This window comes from Macrosteles quadrilineatus, unplaced genomic scaffold (assembly GCF_028750875.1).
Source record: "Macrosteles quadrilineatus isolate MER2022 unplaced genomic scaffold, UCM_ALF_1.0 Scaffold_1__1_contigs__length_201487025, whole genome shotgun sequence".
NCBI classification, from domain to species: Eukaryota; Metazoa; Arthropoda; class Insecta; order Hemiptera; family Cicadellidae; genus Macrosteles; species Macrosteles quadrilineatus.
The window spans coordinates 53,048,762-53,063,456 of NW_026542594.1; the positions used below are offsets into that span (position 1 = coordinate 53,048,762).

Genomic DNA, 14,695 nt, shown 5'->3' on the forward strand with positions numbered 1-14,695 from the left:
TTTAATTTACTTATTACATGTAATAATAATTTTTTGTACATGTGCAGTTAGATTTTAAATTGTCTGAATTTGTTAATTTGCTTAATTACTTTGACTTAATGTTGCCATTTTATGTTTCAGATCACATTGGCAGCTAGTTTTAGTTCTATTCGCATTCACTGGTCTTACCACCGCCAGAAGGGTAAGTCAACTGATTTGATGTTATTTCTATCTTAATGTTGCAATTAAGGACGACTGCGTCAGGAACGCAATAAATATAAAACAATGACTTAGGAGGCACAAATAGGTGATCCAATCAATGAATGGATAGAGCTTATTTAAATTTCTATGATTTGATATGGTCAGATAAGTCTGGGACCACCCGAAACCTATTGAGGCAGTAATTAGGCGATGGGATACCTCATAAATCGGAGCACGACCTCGCCACAGCGTGTGGGTGAAGGGGGGGAACAACTGGACTAGGATTGGACATTAGTATAATATAATCGTGGATTAAAACAGAAATTTACGAAAAGTGATGTATGTCAAGCAATCATAGTGGCTTTTAAATTTCATTATAGGCCTACAGTGTGTACATGTTATAAAAACAGATTATTTTATTTTGTACGCCAAATGAAACGGTAACTACAAACTCTTTCTTGATGTACCGTATCCAAATAGTACACGTTTTGGAAATTTGCGGATGACTGTACAATACATAACCTGATCGGATGTTTCTCATTAAAGTATAGTAGGATGGCATAAGCTTTAATGATATCACGAACCAGCAAGATTGGGTAATGGGACCAAGGTGTTATTTGGTTGTAGGATGGCATACACTTGAATGAGATCACGAACCAGCAAGATTGGGTAATGGGACCAAGGTGTTATTGGGTTGTAGGATGGCATACACTTGAATGAGTTCACGAACCAGCAAGATTGGGTAATGGGACCAAGGTGTTATTGGTTTGTAGGATGGCATACACTTGAATGAGATCACGAACCAGCAAGATTGGGTAATGGGACCAAGGTGTTATTGGGTTGTAGGATGGCATACACTTGAATGAGTTCACGAACCAGCAAGATTGGGTAATGGGACCAAGGTGTTATTGGGTTGTAGGATGGCATACACTTGAATGAGATCACGAACCAGCAAGATTGGGTAATGGGACCAAGGTGTTATTGAGTTGTAGGATGGCATACACTTGAATGAGTTCACGAACCAGCAAGATTGGGTAATGGGACCAAGGTGTTATGGGGTTGTAGGATGGCATACACTTGAATGAGTTCACGAACCAGAAAGATTGAGTAATGGGACCAAGGTGTTATGGGGTTGTAGGATGGCATACACTTGAATGAGTTCACGAACCAGCAAGATTGGGTAATGGGACCAAGGTGTTATGGGGTTGTAGGATGGCATACACTTGCATGAGTTCACGAACCAGAAAGATTGAGTAATGGGACCAAGGTGTTATGGGGTTGTAGGATGGCAAACACTTGAATGAGTTCACGAAACAGCAAGATTGGGTTATGGTAATGGGACCAAGGTGTTATGGAGTTACAGGGTGGCATAATCAATATATAACTACTACGGACGTAGTAGTTATATATCGATGGGTGGCATACACTTGAATGAGATCACGAACCAGCAAGATTGGGTAATGGGACAAGGTGTTATGGGGTTTCGATGTTTTTTGGTATTTTTATCTTTAAACAATATAATGCCCAATTTTCATTACAATTTTGCATATAGCTAAAAAACTAGTTTTTGTACTGAAGCTTGTTGTACGTTTGTAGTTTATGGAGATAATTCCGAAAACTGTAAGTTGAAAATATTCATGTTATTCTTATAGGCCCTAGAGAAAAACTGTCGTAGTTTGCTTGTAGATGAATATATTTTAATAAAATTTGGCAAATTAATTTACTTCATCCTGTACTATAGAATTTTTATCCAAAAACACTTTTCCCTCTTTTGTTGCAGCAAACCTAAGTATTCATAAATCCATTGTTTCAGTATTTAAGTCGAAAAAACTGACATTTTAAAGTAATATTTTAGTAAAGATTTAATCATGCTAATGGAAATTCGCTCCAACTGCAGGTTTGCTATGACGGTGGTATTGATGATTAATGATGTTTTCTTTCCCAATCAGCTAAAAATATTACTGACAAAAAGTTTTTTGACAGTTTCCCCACGAATTCTAGAACTACCTGATACCCGACAAATAGTATTTTGCACACCTCTCAAATCTGTTAAAAATCATACACAACTATGATGAAAATAACCTACTATATTATCAATTCAATAATTGATCAATTCAATCAACTATAATTACGACATTACATATTCATTTTATCTATGAACTAGCTGTACCCGCGGGCTTTGCCCCGTTTAACTTCTTAATTTTCAAATCACGTCCTGGTTGAAGTTCGTTCGCCACGCTCACTCACTTTTAGGTTGGAGCTCGTTCGCTGCGCTCACTTGCCTTCAGGTTAGCTCGTTCGCTACGCTAACTCGCCTTTAGGTTGAAGTTCGTTCGCTACGCTCACTCATCTTTTGGTTACAAATTAGCTGTTGTCATTAATTTAAAAAAATAATAGTGCTGCACCCTGTTGGTAATCCTTGTAATGCTATTGCACATCATAGAACAGGACCAACTTGTTTAATTAAAACAGCTGTTAAGATTCATTAATTCCATTTAAATATAATAAGGTTATAATAAGGCTCATAAGGTTAACATGGGAAACTCCAGAGCCACTGGGGCGGAGCCCGAGAGTCCGATCAGAATAAAAACTACTTAGTTTTCCTATTTAATGCCTAAACAATCAGTGTACCAAATTTCAGCCTCCTAGGTAAATGGGAAGTGGGAGAATTAGTGATGAGTGAGTGAGGGCTTTGCCTTTTATATACCTATATAGATAGGCCTACATACTGTCCGTGCTCTCCTACCATCATTAATTGGTTGCTCTTGTAGTCCAACCTCATCAATATGCACCTCACTCTCAGCTGATTGATTTCAGTTAGGTCATTTAATAATAAATACTGGCATTTAGTCGGCTCACAATAGCCACTGTCTTGTCCGTCTTAATACGCTTCTTAGTCATTCATCCGTTATTATACTCTGCGGGCCGATGAAAAATGTGATAAACAACGGAACGATGGGTAAAGTCTTAAGTTAGAAATTCCCATCAGAGTTATCCAATAGTAATTATCAATGTCTTTTTTTTTAGTTTACACTGTCTGAACAAGCTTAAACCACCAATGGAAAGAAAGGCATGCTCACACAAATACTTTTAAACCGTGTAAAAATGAATCTGTAGAAATTTAAATGTTATCAGTTGTTCTTAAGGGGCTAATTTGTTGACTGAATTTAACGCTTTGTGATTATGTATAGACTAGCTGTACCCGCGGGCTTTGCCCCGTTTTACTTCATAAGTGAGCTCGTTCGCATGGTTTAATCACGTCCTGGTTGAAGTTCGTTCGCTACGCTCCCTCACCTTTAGGTTGGAGCTCGTTCGCTGCGCTCACTTGCCTTCAGGTTAGCTCGTTCGCTACGCTAAATCGCCTCCAGGTTGAAGTTCGTTCGCTACGCTCACTCACCTTTTGGTTGCATATTAACTGTTGTCATAAATTAAAAAAAAGTAATAGTCCTGCACCCTGTTGGTAATCCTTGTAACTTGAATGCTATTGAACATCATAGAACAGAACCAACTTCTTTAATTGAAACAGCTGTTAAGATTCATTAATTCCATTTAAATATAAAAGCCACTGGGGCGGAGCCCGAGAGTCCGATCAGAATAAAAACAGCTTAGTTTTTCTATTTAATGCCTAAAAAATCAGTGTACCAAATTTCAGCCTCCTAGGTAAATGGGAAGTGGGAGAATTAGTGATGAGTGAGTGAGTGAGTCAGTCAGTCAGTGAGGGCTTTGCCTTTTATATATATAGATGGCTACACAATAACAAGAAATTTGACTATACATATAATATGTCCTCTTGTGGCATAATTATTGATTATTATGCTACGTGTGTTTTATGACAATCTACGAGACAATGTCTGAGACTAAAACAGATACCAAACCATTGGTTTATTTTTGTTGTTATTTTAATGCTTCGCCAAAGGGGAAAATAGAAATGGCAGCACATAGACACAAGGCATATGAATGGACAATGCGATCATCATACCCAAGGCAGGAGACACTCAGAGAAGTACTTATTATACTAGGCTAAACTATATAGGTAAACTAACACATATACCCAGTGTATATATACTGGTATTCACATATACACTCCCCACCGCGCCGCTCTATTACCGGACAATACACAACACAGAAGACATACAGAGGCTGCATATAGACACGAGGTATATCATATACGTAAACTAAGACATACACCCAGTGCAATACACATTCACAGACGAAGGTTTGTCCATTCATCAAACAGTGATCTGATTATACACCTTGGGCAGACACTCCTCACCGCACCGCTCCATTACCGGGCAATACACAACACAGAAGACATTCAGAGGCTGCATATAGACACGAGGTATATCATATACGTAAACTAACACATACACCCAGTGTAGCACACATTCACAGACGAAGGTTGGTCCATTCATCAAACAGTGATCTGATTATACACCTTGGGCAGACACTCATCACAGCGCCGCTCGATTACCGGGCAATACACAACACAGAAGACATACAGAGGCTGCATATAGACACGAGGTATATCATATACGTAAACTAACACATACACCCAGTGCAGCACACATTCACAGACGAAGGTTGGTCCATTCATCAAACAGTGATCTGATTATACACCTTGGGCAGACACTCCTCACCGCACCGCTCCATTACCGGGCAATACACAACACAGAAGACATACAGAGGCTGCATATAGACACGAGGTATATCATATACGTAAACTAACACATACACCCAGTGCAGCACACATTCACAGACGAAGGTTGGTCCATTCATCAAACAGTGATCTGATTATACACCTTGGGCAGACACTCCTCACCGCACCGCTCCATTACCGGGCAATACACAACACAGAAGACATACAGAGGCTGCATATAGACACGAGGTATATCATATACGTAAACTAACACATACACCCAGTGCAGCACACATTCACAGACGAAGGTTGGTCCATTCATCAAACAGTGATCTGATTATACACCTTGGGCAGACACTCCTCACCGCACCGCTCCATTACCGGGCAATACACAACACAGAAGACATACAGATTCTGCATATAGACACGAGGTATATCATATACGTAAACTAACACATACACCCAGTGCAGCACACATTCACAGACGAAGGTTGGTCCATTCATCAAACAGTGATCTGATTATACACCTTGGGCAGACACTCCTCACCGCACCGCTCCATTACCGGGCAATACACAACACAGAAGACATACAGATTCTGCATATAGACACGAGGTATATCATATACGTAAACTAACACATACACCCAGTGCAGCACACATTCACAGACGAAGGTTGGTCCATTCATCAAACAGTGATCTGATTAAACACCTTGGGCAGACACTCCTCACCGCACCGCTCCATTACCGGGCAATACACAACACAGAAGACATACAGATTCTGCATATAGACACGAGGTATATCATATACGTAAACTAACACATACACCCAGTGCAGCACACATTCACAGACGAAGGTTTGTCCATTCATCAAACAGTGATCTGATTATACACCTTGGGCAGACACTCATCACAGCGCCGCTCGATTACCGGGCAATACACAACACAGAAGACATACAGAGGCTGCATATAGACACGAGGTATATCATATACGTAAACTAACACATACACCCAGTGCAGCACACATTCACAGACGAAGGTTGGTCCATTCATCAAACAGTGATCTGATTAAACACCTTGGGCAGACACTCCTCACCGCACCGCTCCATTACCGGGCAATACACAACACAGAAGACATACAGAGGCTGCATATAGACACGAGGTATATCATATACGTAAACTAACACATACACCCAGTGCAGCACACATTCACAGACGAAGGTTGGTCCATTCATCAAACAGTGATCTGATTAAACACCTTGGGCAGACACTCCTCACCGCACCGCTCCATTACCGGGCAATACACAACACAGAAGACATACAGAGGCTGCATATAGACACGAGGTATATCATATACGTAAACTAACACATACACCCAGTGCAGCACACATTCACAGACGAAGGTTGGTCCATTCATCAAACAGTGATCTGATTATACACCTTGGGCAGACACTCATCACAGCGCCGCTCGATTACCGGGCAATACACAACACAGAAGACATACAGAGGCTGCATATAGACACGAGGTATATCATATACGTAAACTAACACATACACCCAGTGCAGCACACATTCACAGACGAAGGTTGGTCCATTCATCAAACAGTGATCTGATTATACACCTTGGGCAGACACTCCTCACCGCACCGCTCCATTACCGGGCAATACACAACACAGAAGACATACAGAGGCTGCATATAGACACGAGGTATATCATATACGTAAACTAACACATACACCCAGTGCAGCACACATTCACAGACGAAGGTTGGTCCATTCATCAAACAGTGATCTGATTATACACCTTAGGCAGACACTCCTCACCGCACCGCTCCATTACCGGGCAATACACAACACAGAAGACATACAGATTCTGCATATAGACACGAGGTATATCATATACGTAAACTAACACATACACCCAGTGCAGCACACATTCACAGACGAAGGTTGGTCCATTCATCAAACAGTGATCTGATTATACACCTTGGGCAGACACTCATCACAGCGCCGCTCGATTACCGGGCAATACACAACACAGAAGACATACAGAGGCTGCATATAGACACGAGGTATATCATATACGTAAACTAACACATACACCCAGTGCAGCACACATTCACAGACGAAGGTTGGTCCATTCATCAAACAGTGATCTGATTATACACCTTAGGCAGACACTCCTCACCGCACCGCTCCATTACCGGGCAATACACAACACAGAAGACATACAGATTCTGCATATAGACACGAGGTATATCATATACGTAAACTAACACATACACCCAGTGCAGCACACATTCACAGACGAAGGTTGGTCCATTCATCAAACAGTGATCTGATTATACACCTTGGGCAGACACTCCTCACCGCACCGCTCCATTACCGGGCAATACACAACACAGAAGACATACAGATTCTGCATATAGACACGAGGTATATCATATACGTAAACTAACACATACACCCAGTGCAGCACACATTCACAGACGAAGGTTGGTCCATTCATCAAACAGTGATCTGATTATACACCTTGGGCAGACACTCCTCACCGCACCGCTCCATTACCGGGCAATACACAACACAGAAGACATACAGATTCTGCATATAGACACGAGGTATATCATATACGTAAACTAACACATACACCCAGTGCAGCACACATTCACAGACGAAGGTTGGTCCATTCATCAAACAGTGATCTGATTAAACACCTTGGGCAGACACTCCTCACCGCACCGCTCCATTACCGGGCAATACACAACACAGAAGACATACAGATTCTGCATATAGACACGAGGTATATCATATACGTAAACTAACACATACACCCAGTGCAGCACACATTCACAGACGAAGGTTGGTCCATTCATCAAACAGTGATCTGATTATACACCTTGGGCAGACACTCCTCACCGCACCGCTCCATTACCGGGCAATACACAACACAGAAGACATACAGATTCTGCATATAGACACGAGGTATATCATATACGTAAACTAACACATACACCCAGTGCAATACACATTCACAGACGAAGGTTTGTCCATTGATCAAACAGTGATCTGATTATACACCTTGGGCAGACACTCATCACAGCGCCGCTCCATTACCGGGCACTACACAACACAGAAGACATACAGAGGCTGCATATAGACACGAGGTATATCATATACGTAAACTAACACATACACCCAGTGTAGCATACATTCACAGACGAAGGTTGGTCCATTCATCAAACAGTGATCTGATTATACACCTTGGGCAGACACTCCTCACCGCGCCGCTCCATTACCGGGCAATACACAACACAGAAGACATACAGAGGCTGCATATAGACACGAGGTATATCATATACGTAAACTAACACATACACCCAGTGCAATACACATTCACAGACGAAGGTTGGTCCATTCATCAAACAGTGATCTGATTATACACCTTGGGCAGACACTCCTCACCGCACCGCTCCATTACCGGGCAATACACAACACAGAAGACATTCAGAGGCTGCATATAGACACGAGGTATATCATATACGTAAACTAACACATACACCCAGTGCAGCACACATTCACAGACGAAGGTTGGTCCATTCATCAAACAGTGATCTGATTATACACCTTGGGCAGACACTCCTCACCGCACCGCTCCATTACCGGGCAATACACAACACAGAAGACATACAGAGGCTGCATATAGACACGAGGTATATCATATACGTAAACTAACACATACACCCAGTGCAATACACATTCACAGACGAAGGTTTGTCCATTCATCAAACAGTGATCTGATTAAACACCTTGGGCAGACACTCCTCACCGCACCGCTCCATTACCGGGCAATACACAACACAGAAGACATACAGAGGCTGCATATAGACACGAGGTATATCATATACGTAAACTAACACATACACCCAGTGCAGCACACATTCACAGACGAAGGTTGGTCCATTCATCAAACAGTGATCTGATTATACACCTTGGGCAGACACTCCTCACCGCACCGCTCCATTACCGGGCAATACACAACACAGAAGACATACAGAGGCTGCATATAGACACGAGGTATATCATATACGTAAACTAACACATACACCCAGTGCAGCACACATTCACAGACGAAGGTTTGTCCATTCATCAAACAGTGATCTGATTATACACCTTGGGCAGACACTCCTCACCGCACCGCTCCATTACCGGGCAATACACAACACAGAAGACATACAGAGGCTGCATATAGACACGAGGTATATCATATACGTAAACTAACACATACACCCAGTGCAGCACACATTCACAGACGAAGGTTTGTCCATTCATCAAACAGTGATCTGATTATACACCTTGGGCAGACACTCCCCACCGCGCCGCTCCATTACCGGGCAATACACAACACAGAAGACATACAGAGGCTGCATATAGACACGAGGTATATCATATACGTAAACTAACACATACACCCAGTGCAGCACACATTCACAGACGAAGGTTGGTCCATTCATCAAACAGTGATCTGATTATACACCTTGGGCAGACACTCCTCACCGCACCGCTCCATTACCGGGCAATACACAACACAGAAGACATACAGAGGCTGCATATAGACACGAGGTATATCATATACGTAAACTAACACATACACCCAGTGCAATACACATTCACAGACGAAGGTTGGTCCATTCATCAAACAGTGATCTGATTATACACCTTGGGCAGACACTCCTCACCGCACCGCTCCATTACCGGGCAATACACAACACAGAAGACATACAGAGGCTGCATATAGACACGAGGTATATCATATACGTAAACTAACACATACACCCAGTGCAGCACACATTCACAGACGAAGGTTGGTCCATTCATCAAACAGTGATCTGATTATACACCTTGGGCAGACACTCCTCACCGCACCGCTCCATTACCGGGCAATACACAACACAGAAGACATACAGAGGCTGCATATAGACACGAGGTATATCATATACGTAAACTAACACATACACCCAGTGCAGCACACATTCACAGACGAAGGTTGGTCCATTCATCAAACAGTGATCTGATTATACACCTTGGGCAGACACTCCTCACCGCACCGCTCCATTACCGGGCAATACACAACACAGAAGACATACAGATTCTGCATATAGACACGAGGTATATCATATACGTAAACTAACACATACACCCAGTGCAGCACACATTCACAGACGAAGGTTTGTCCATTCATCAAACAGTGATCTGATTATACACCTTGGGCAGACACTCATCACAGCGCCGCTCGATTACCGGGCAATACACAACACAGAAGACATACAGAGGCTGCATATAGACACGAGGTATATCATATACGTAAACTAACACATACACCCAGTGCAGCACACATTCACAGACGAAGGTTGGTCCATTCATCAAACAGTGATCTGATTATACACCTTGGGCAGACACTCCTCACCGCGCCGCTCCATTACCGGGCAATACACAACACAGAAGACATTCAGAGGCTGCATATAGACACGAGGTATATCATATACGTAAACTAACACATACACCCAGTGCAGCACACATTCACAGACGAAGGTTGGTCCATTCATCAAACAGTGATCTGATTATACACCTTGGGCAGACACTCCTCACCGCGCCGCTCCATTACCGGGCAATACACAACACAGAAGACATTCAGAGGCTGCATATAGACACGAGGTATATCATATACGTAAACTAACACATACACCCAGTGCAGCACACATTCACAGACGAAGGTTGGTCCATTCATCAAACAGTGATCTGATTATACACCTTGGGCAGACACTCCTCACCGCACCGCTCCATTACCGGGCAATACACAACACAGAAGACATACAGAGGCTGCATATAGACACGAGGTATATCATATACGTAAACTAACACATACACCCAGTGCAGCACACATTCACAGACGAAGGTTGGTCCATTCATCAAACAGTGATCTGATTATACACCTTGGGCAGACACTCCTCACCGCGCCGCTCCATTACCGGGCAATACACAACACAGAAGACATTCAGAGGCTGCATATAGACACGAGGTATATCATATACGTAAACTAACACATACACCCAGTGCAGCACACATTCACAGACGAAGGTTGGTCCATTCATCAAACAGTGATCTGATTATACACCTTGGGCAGACACTCCTCACCGCACCGCTCCATTACCGGGCAATACACAACACAGAAGACATACAGAGGCTGCATATAGACACGAGGTATATCATATACGTAAACTAACACATACACCCAGTGCAGCACACATTCACAGACGAAGGTTGGTCCATTCATCAAACAGTGATCTGATTATACACCTTGGGCAGACACTCATCACAGCGCCGCTCGATTACCGGGCAATCACACATCATTGAATGCAGAAGCTTAGAAGTAGTCTACATAACTACAGTCCACACTACGTAGCCGCAGAAAATCTGCAAACTAAGTGAATTTCAATCTGTCTCAATTCTGGATTTTTATTAAAATATTTCCATAAAAAAGTCGTATTTATTCCCAATTTAAATAACACTAGATTGAACGAATACTTAGGTTTGCTTTTATGGGGGAAGGAAACGGTGTTTTAAATGTTAATAGTATAGGATGACAAATAAAATTCAAAATTTTCTGAAAACATAACTACAAGCGAGCAAACTACAACAGCTTTATTGTTCTCCTTAAGATTAACATTGGCCTTTTAGATGCACAGTAATTTTGTAATTTTCTCCGTATTAAAAAAAAAACATGGCTATTTAGCAAAAATCTATGTTTGGAAAATATGAAATTGCGGCTATATGAGTGTAATTACTGACTTACAGACGATTCAAATGAGATTTATATTTTTCCTACAGTTACCTAACAATGTACATGTTCTCTCACTGATTTGAGAAAGAAAAATGGCCAATTCGCTCATCAGTGAGACAATGTTAACATTGTCTCACTCTAATTACTTTGTCTCACTCCAGATTTGGAACGTGACGGCACGAAATAGTGAGCGCGTAACATGCAGGCAACGTCGTATGCGCGCGAAATACGTTGGCAGCACTGGCTGTAAATCAGCTGGTCAGCTGTTGTACTGTTGTATTTGTCACTTCACATTAAATGTTAAATTAAAAGTTCACTTCTGTGTAAAAATAGGTTATGTTTCTTCACAAATTTATTTGTTTTATGGTAACTGTAGGAAAAGTATAATGTGCAACTCGAGTTCAGTACAATTGCCCCACTCGAGAAACCATTCCTCACTCACCTACGGCTCGTGAGTAAGGATTTCTCTGGAGTGAGTCAATTGCTCACTTTTCTCACTAGTTGCACAAATAACTATTTTATGACCCCTGAAAATGATACTTTTATAAATTTTATGGAGATTAAATAAAAATGCGTCTGATAAGACTTGAAAAATTAGTCATTCATGTAACTAGTGGTCAAAGTGGCACTTTGCTGCGCATGAGAGAAATGTTTACGCACGAGCTGTAGGCGGGTGTGGAAAGTTCCTCGAGTGCAGCAAAGCCAGTTTGCACTCGCCTTACACATTATATTTTTCATACAGTTACTATAAAGCATATAAATAATTATTAATCTTTCAAACACTGTACAACACATTTTTAGGATAAATAGTCAAAGGTTAATCCAAAAATTGAACGAAATGGGAAACGCTGCACCAGCTGATCGTAAAAAGTCGTAATATCTTAATTTGCCAACTTATTTTCAAGCGTGCATAATAAAAGCACGTTTTTTTGGTGTTGTGTAGTTGGAATACTGGAGTGCGGCAAAAGTAAGTAAATGCAGCAATTAGCAACTTTCTTAGCTATAATCAATGCAAGGAAGGCCACTTTGTCAGGTAACTGTAGGACAAATATATTTACACTTAAGCAGTTTTAAACAAGACGGTAAGACATACCAGAAACAAAAGAACCCTGGGCCATTTCGAGCCGCGCAGGTTTGAAGGGTAGGCCACACCTACCGGCGCGAACCACGTGATCTTTTCGTTTCTGCTCAGGTTGTTTTGTTCTTGGGATGTTCTTGTTTTTTTTTTTTAATATTAAGACATGTTCTGGACAACAAGATAGCTATCTTCGGTTAAAAATTAATTCATTGTCAAAACCCAAATTTTAAAATCTTCTAAATTTACAATAAAAATAGTTAGCGGGGTTTTGTCTCATAGTCGACGCATGTCGGTGGGCCTACCAACCAATGAGTATCCCACTGCTATTACATATGTAGTCTTGATTCTATTTATCAAACACGATCACCTAAAATGGCTGTTCCTCGGGGACGATCGTTTAGTGAATAATTGTACGGGAGGATCATCAATACACGTATCGATATCGCGAGGATCGATTACTAATCGCCTCGGACCTCCCGTGGTCGCTGGTACAGAGCCTCTCCCGCCGTCGCTTATCAATATTCCTGTGGTCAGCCGGCGATGTCCTGACAGGAAACGCCACAATAGATATGACAATGTTTATTGCGCCGCTTGTCTGTGCCGCTAGTTCACTGACTCTGACTCCGCGTGCCGCCAACCAAAATGTTTGTCTTAGTTTATTGCGCCGCGATAACCACGGTATGAGGAGTGGTGTTTGGGTCTTTTGAGCACTGTTTCGTTTTGGTTATTTTTCTTCTGTTTCGGTTCCAACTCCATCGGAAATAAATAACAATGTACTTGCTTAATGTTTAAGATACATATTATTGATGATGTTTTTAACTCTCCATAAATATTATTACAGTCGTACCGGAAAGACTGCATCACGTGTTGTGCGGTGGATTTGTACCCCGAAACTCACACTCCAGTAGCTCACAGACAGACCCTTTGAGCCCTGAACAATCTGCATTTTTTGTGTCGCCGACCAAACAGGTTTGTTCCTATTTGTTATTTCGAAAGACACGTCTCACCCTCTGGGAATGTTTTAGTCATCGTCAGACAAATATCAAGATCCGAGCTTAAGATCTCAACAAGCAATTGATGAAACCCAAGATCCTAGATACAACAATAAACGTAACATAGACGCTAAATTAATGCCTCGCATTCTAACAAGACAATCATTGCTTTTCTCTTTTTTGAGCCGCTCCGAATTAATCTACCGCCTTGACATTTAGTCAGGCCGACATGACCGTTACGAGAAGAATAGCCACGGGCGTTCTCTAGACTCTAGACTACAAATTAAATGTCCGAAGTGGCATGACTCTCAGTAGACGATCTGTGCTTCAAGTACGAAGTATCGTTTCGAAGTGGTTATGGTTTCCCCTCATCCCAAACCGTATACAATATATGAGATCTCCCGGGTATTCTGGCTCAGATTATTCAACGCATGCAGTTATCAATCTCCGAAGTGGTTGTGGTTTTGATAGTTTCCCCTCATCCCAAACCGTATACAGTATATGAGAACTCTCGGGTATTCTGGCTCAGATTATTCAACGCATGCAGTTATCAATCTCCGAAGTGGTTGTGGTTTTGATAATTTCCCCTCATCCCAAACCGTATACAATATATGAGAACTCCCGGGTATTCTGGCTCAGATTATTCAACGCATGCAGTTATCAATCTCCGAAGTGGTTGTGGTTTTGATCGTTTCCCCTCATCCCAAACCGTATACAATATATGAGAACTCCCGGGTATTCTGGCTCAGATTATTCAACGCATGCAGTTATCAATCTCCGAAGTGGTTGTGGTTTTGATCGTTTCCCCTCATCCCAAACCGTATACAATATATGAGAACTCCCGGGTATTCTGGCTCAGATTATTCAACGCATGCAGTTATCAATCTCCGAAGTGGTTGTGGTTTTGATCGTTTCCCCTCATCCCAAACCGTATACAGTATATGAGAACTCCCGGGTATTCTGGCTCAGATTAT

The 14,695-nt window shown here is 41.9% G+C and overlaps 1 protein-coding gene across 3 annotated transcripts in view; it reads left to right on the top strand.

The window, feature by feature from the left end:
• The window catches only part of LOC128983073 (papilin), a 274,271-nt gene that overhangs the window by 86,087 nt on the left and 173,489 nt on the right, over positions 1-14,695 (top strand). For all 3 annotated transcript variants that reach the window (XM_054402221.1, XM_054402223.1, XM_054402222.1), the window contains exon 2: positions 121-181. In XM_054402221.1, coding sequence (XP_054258196.1) covers positions 121-181 — 61 coding nt within the window. The remainder of the gene's footprint in view (positions 1-120; positions 182-14,695) is intronic.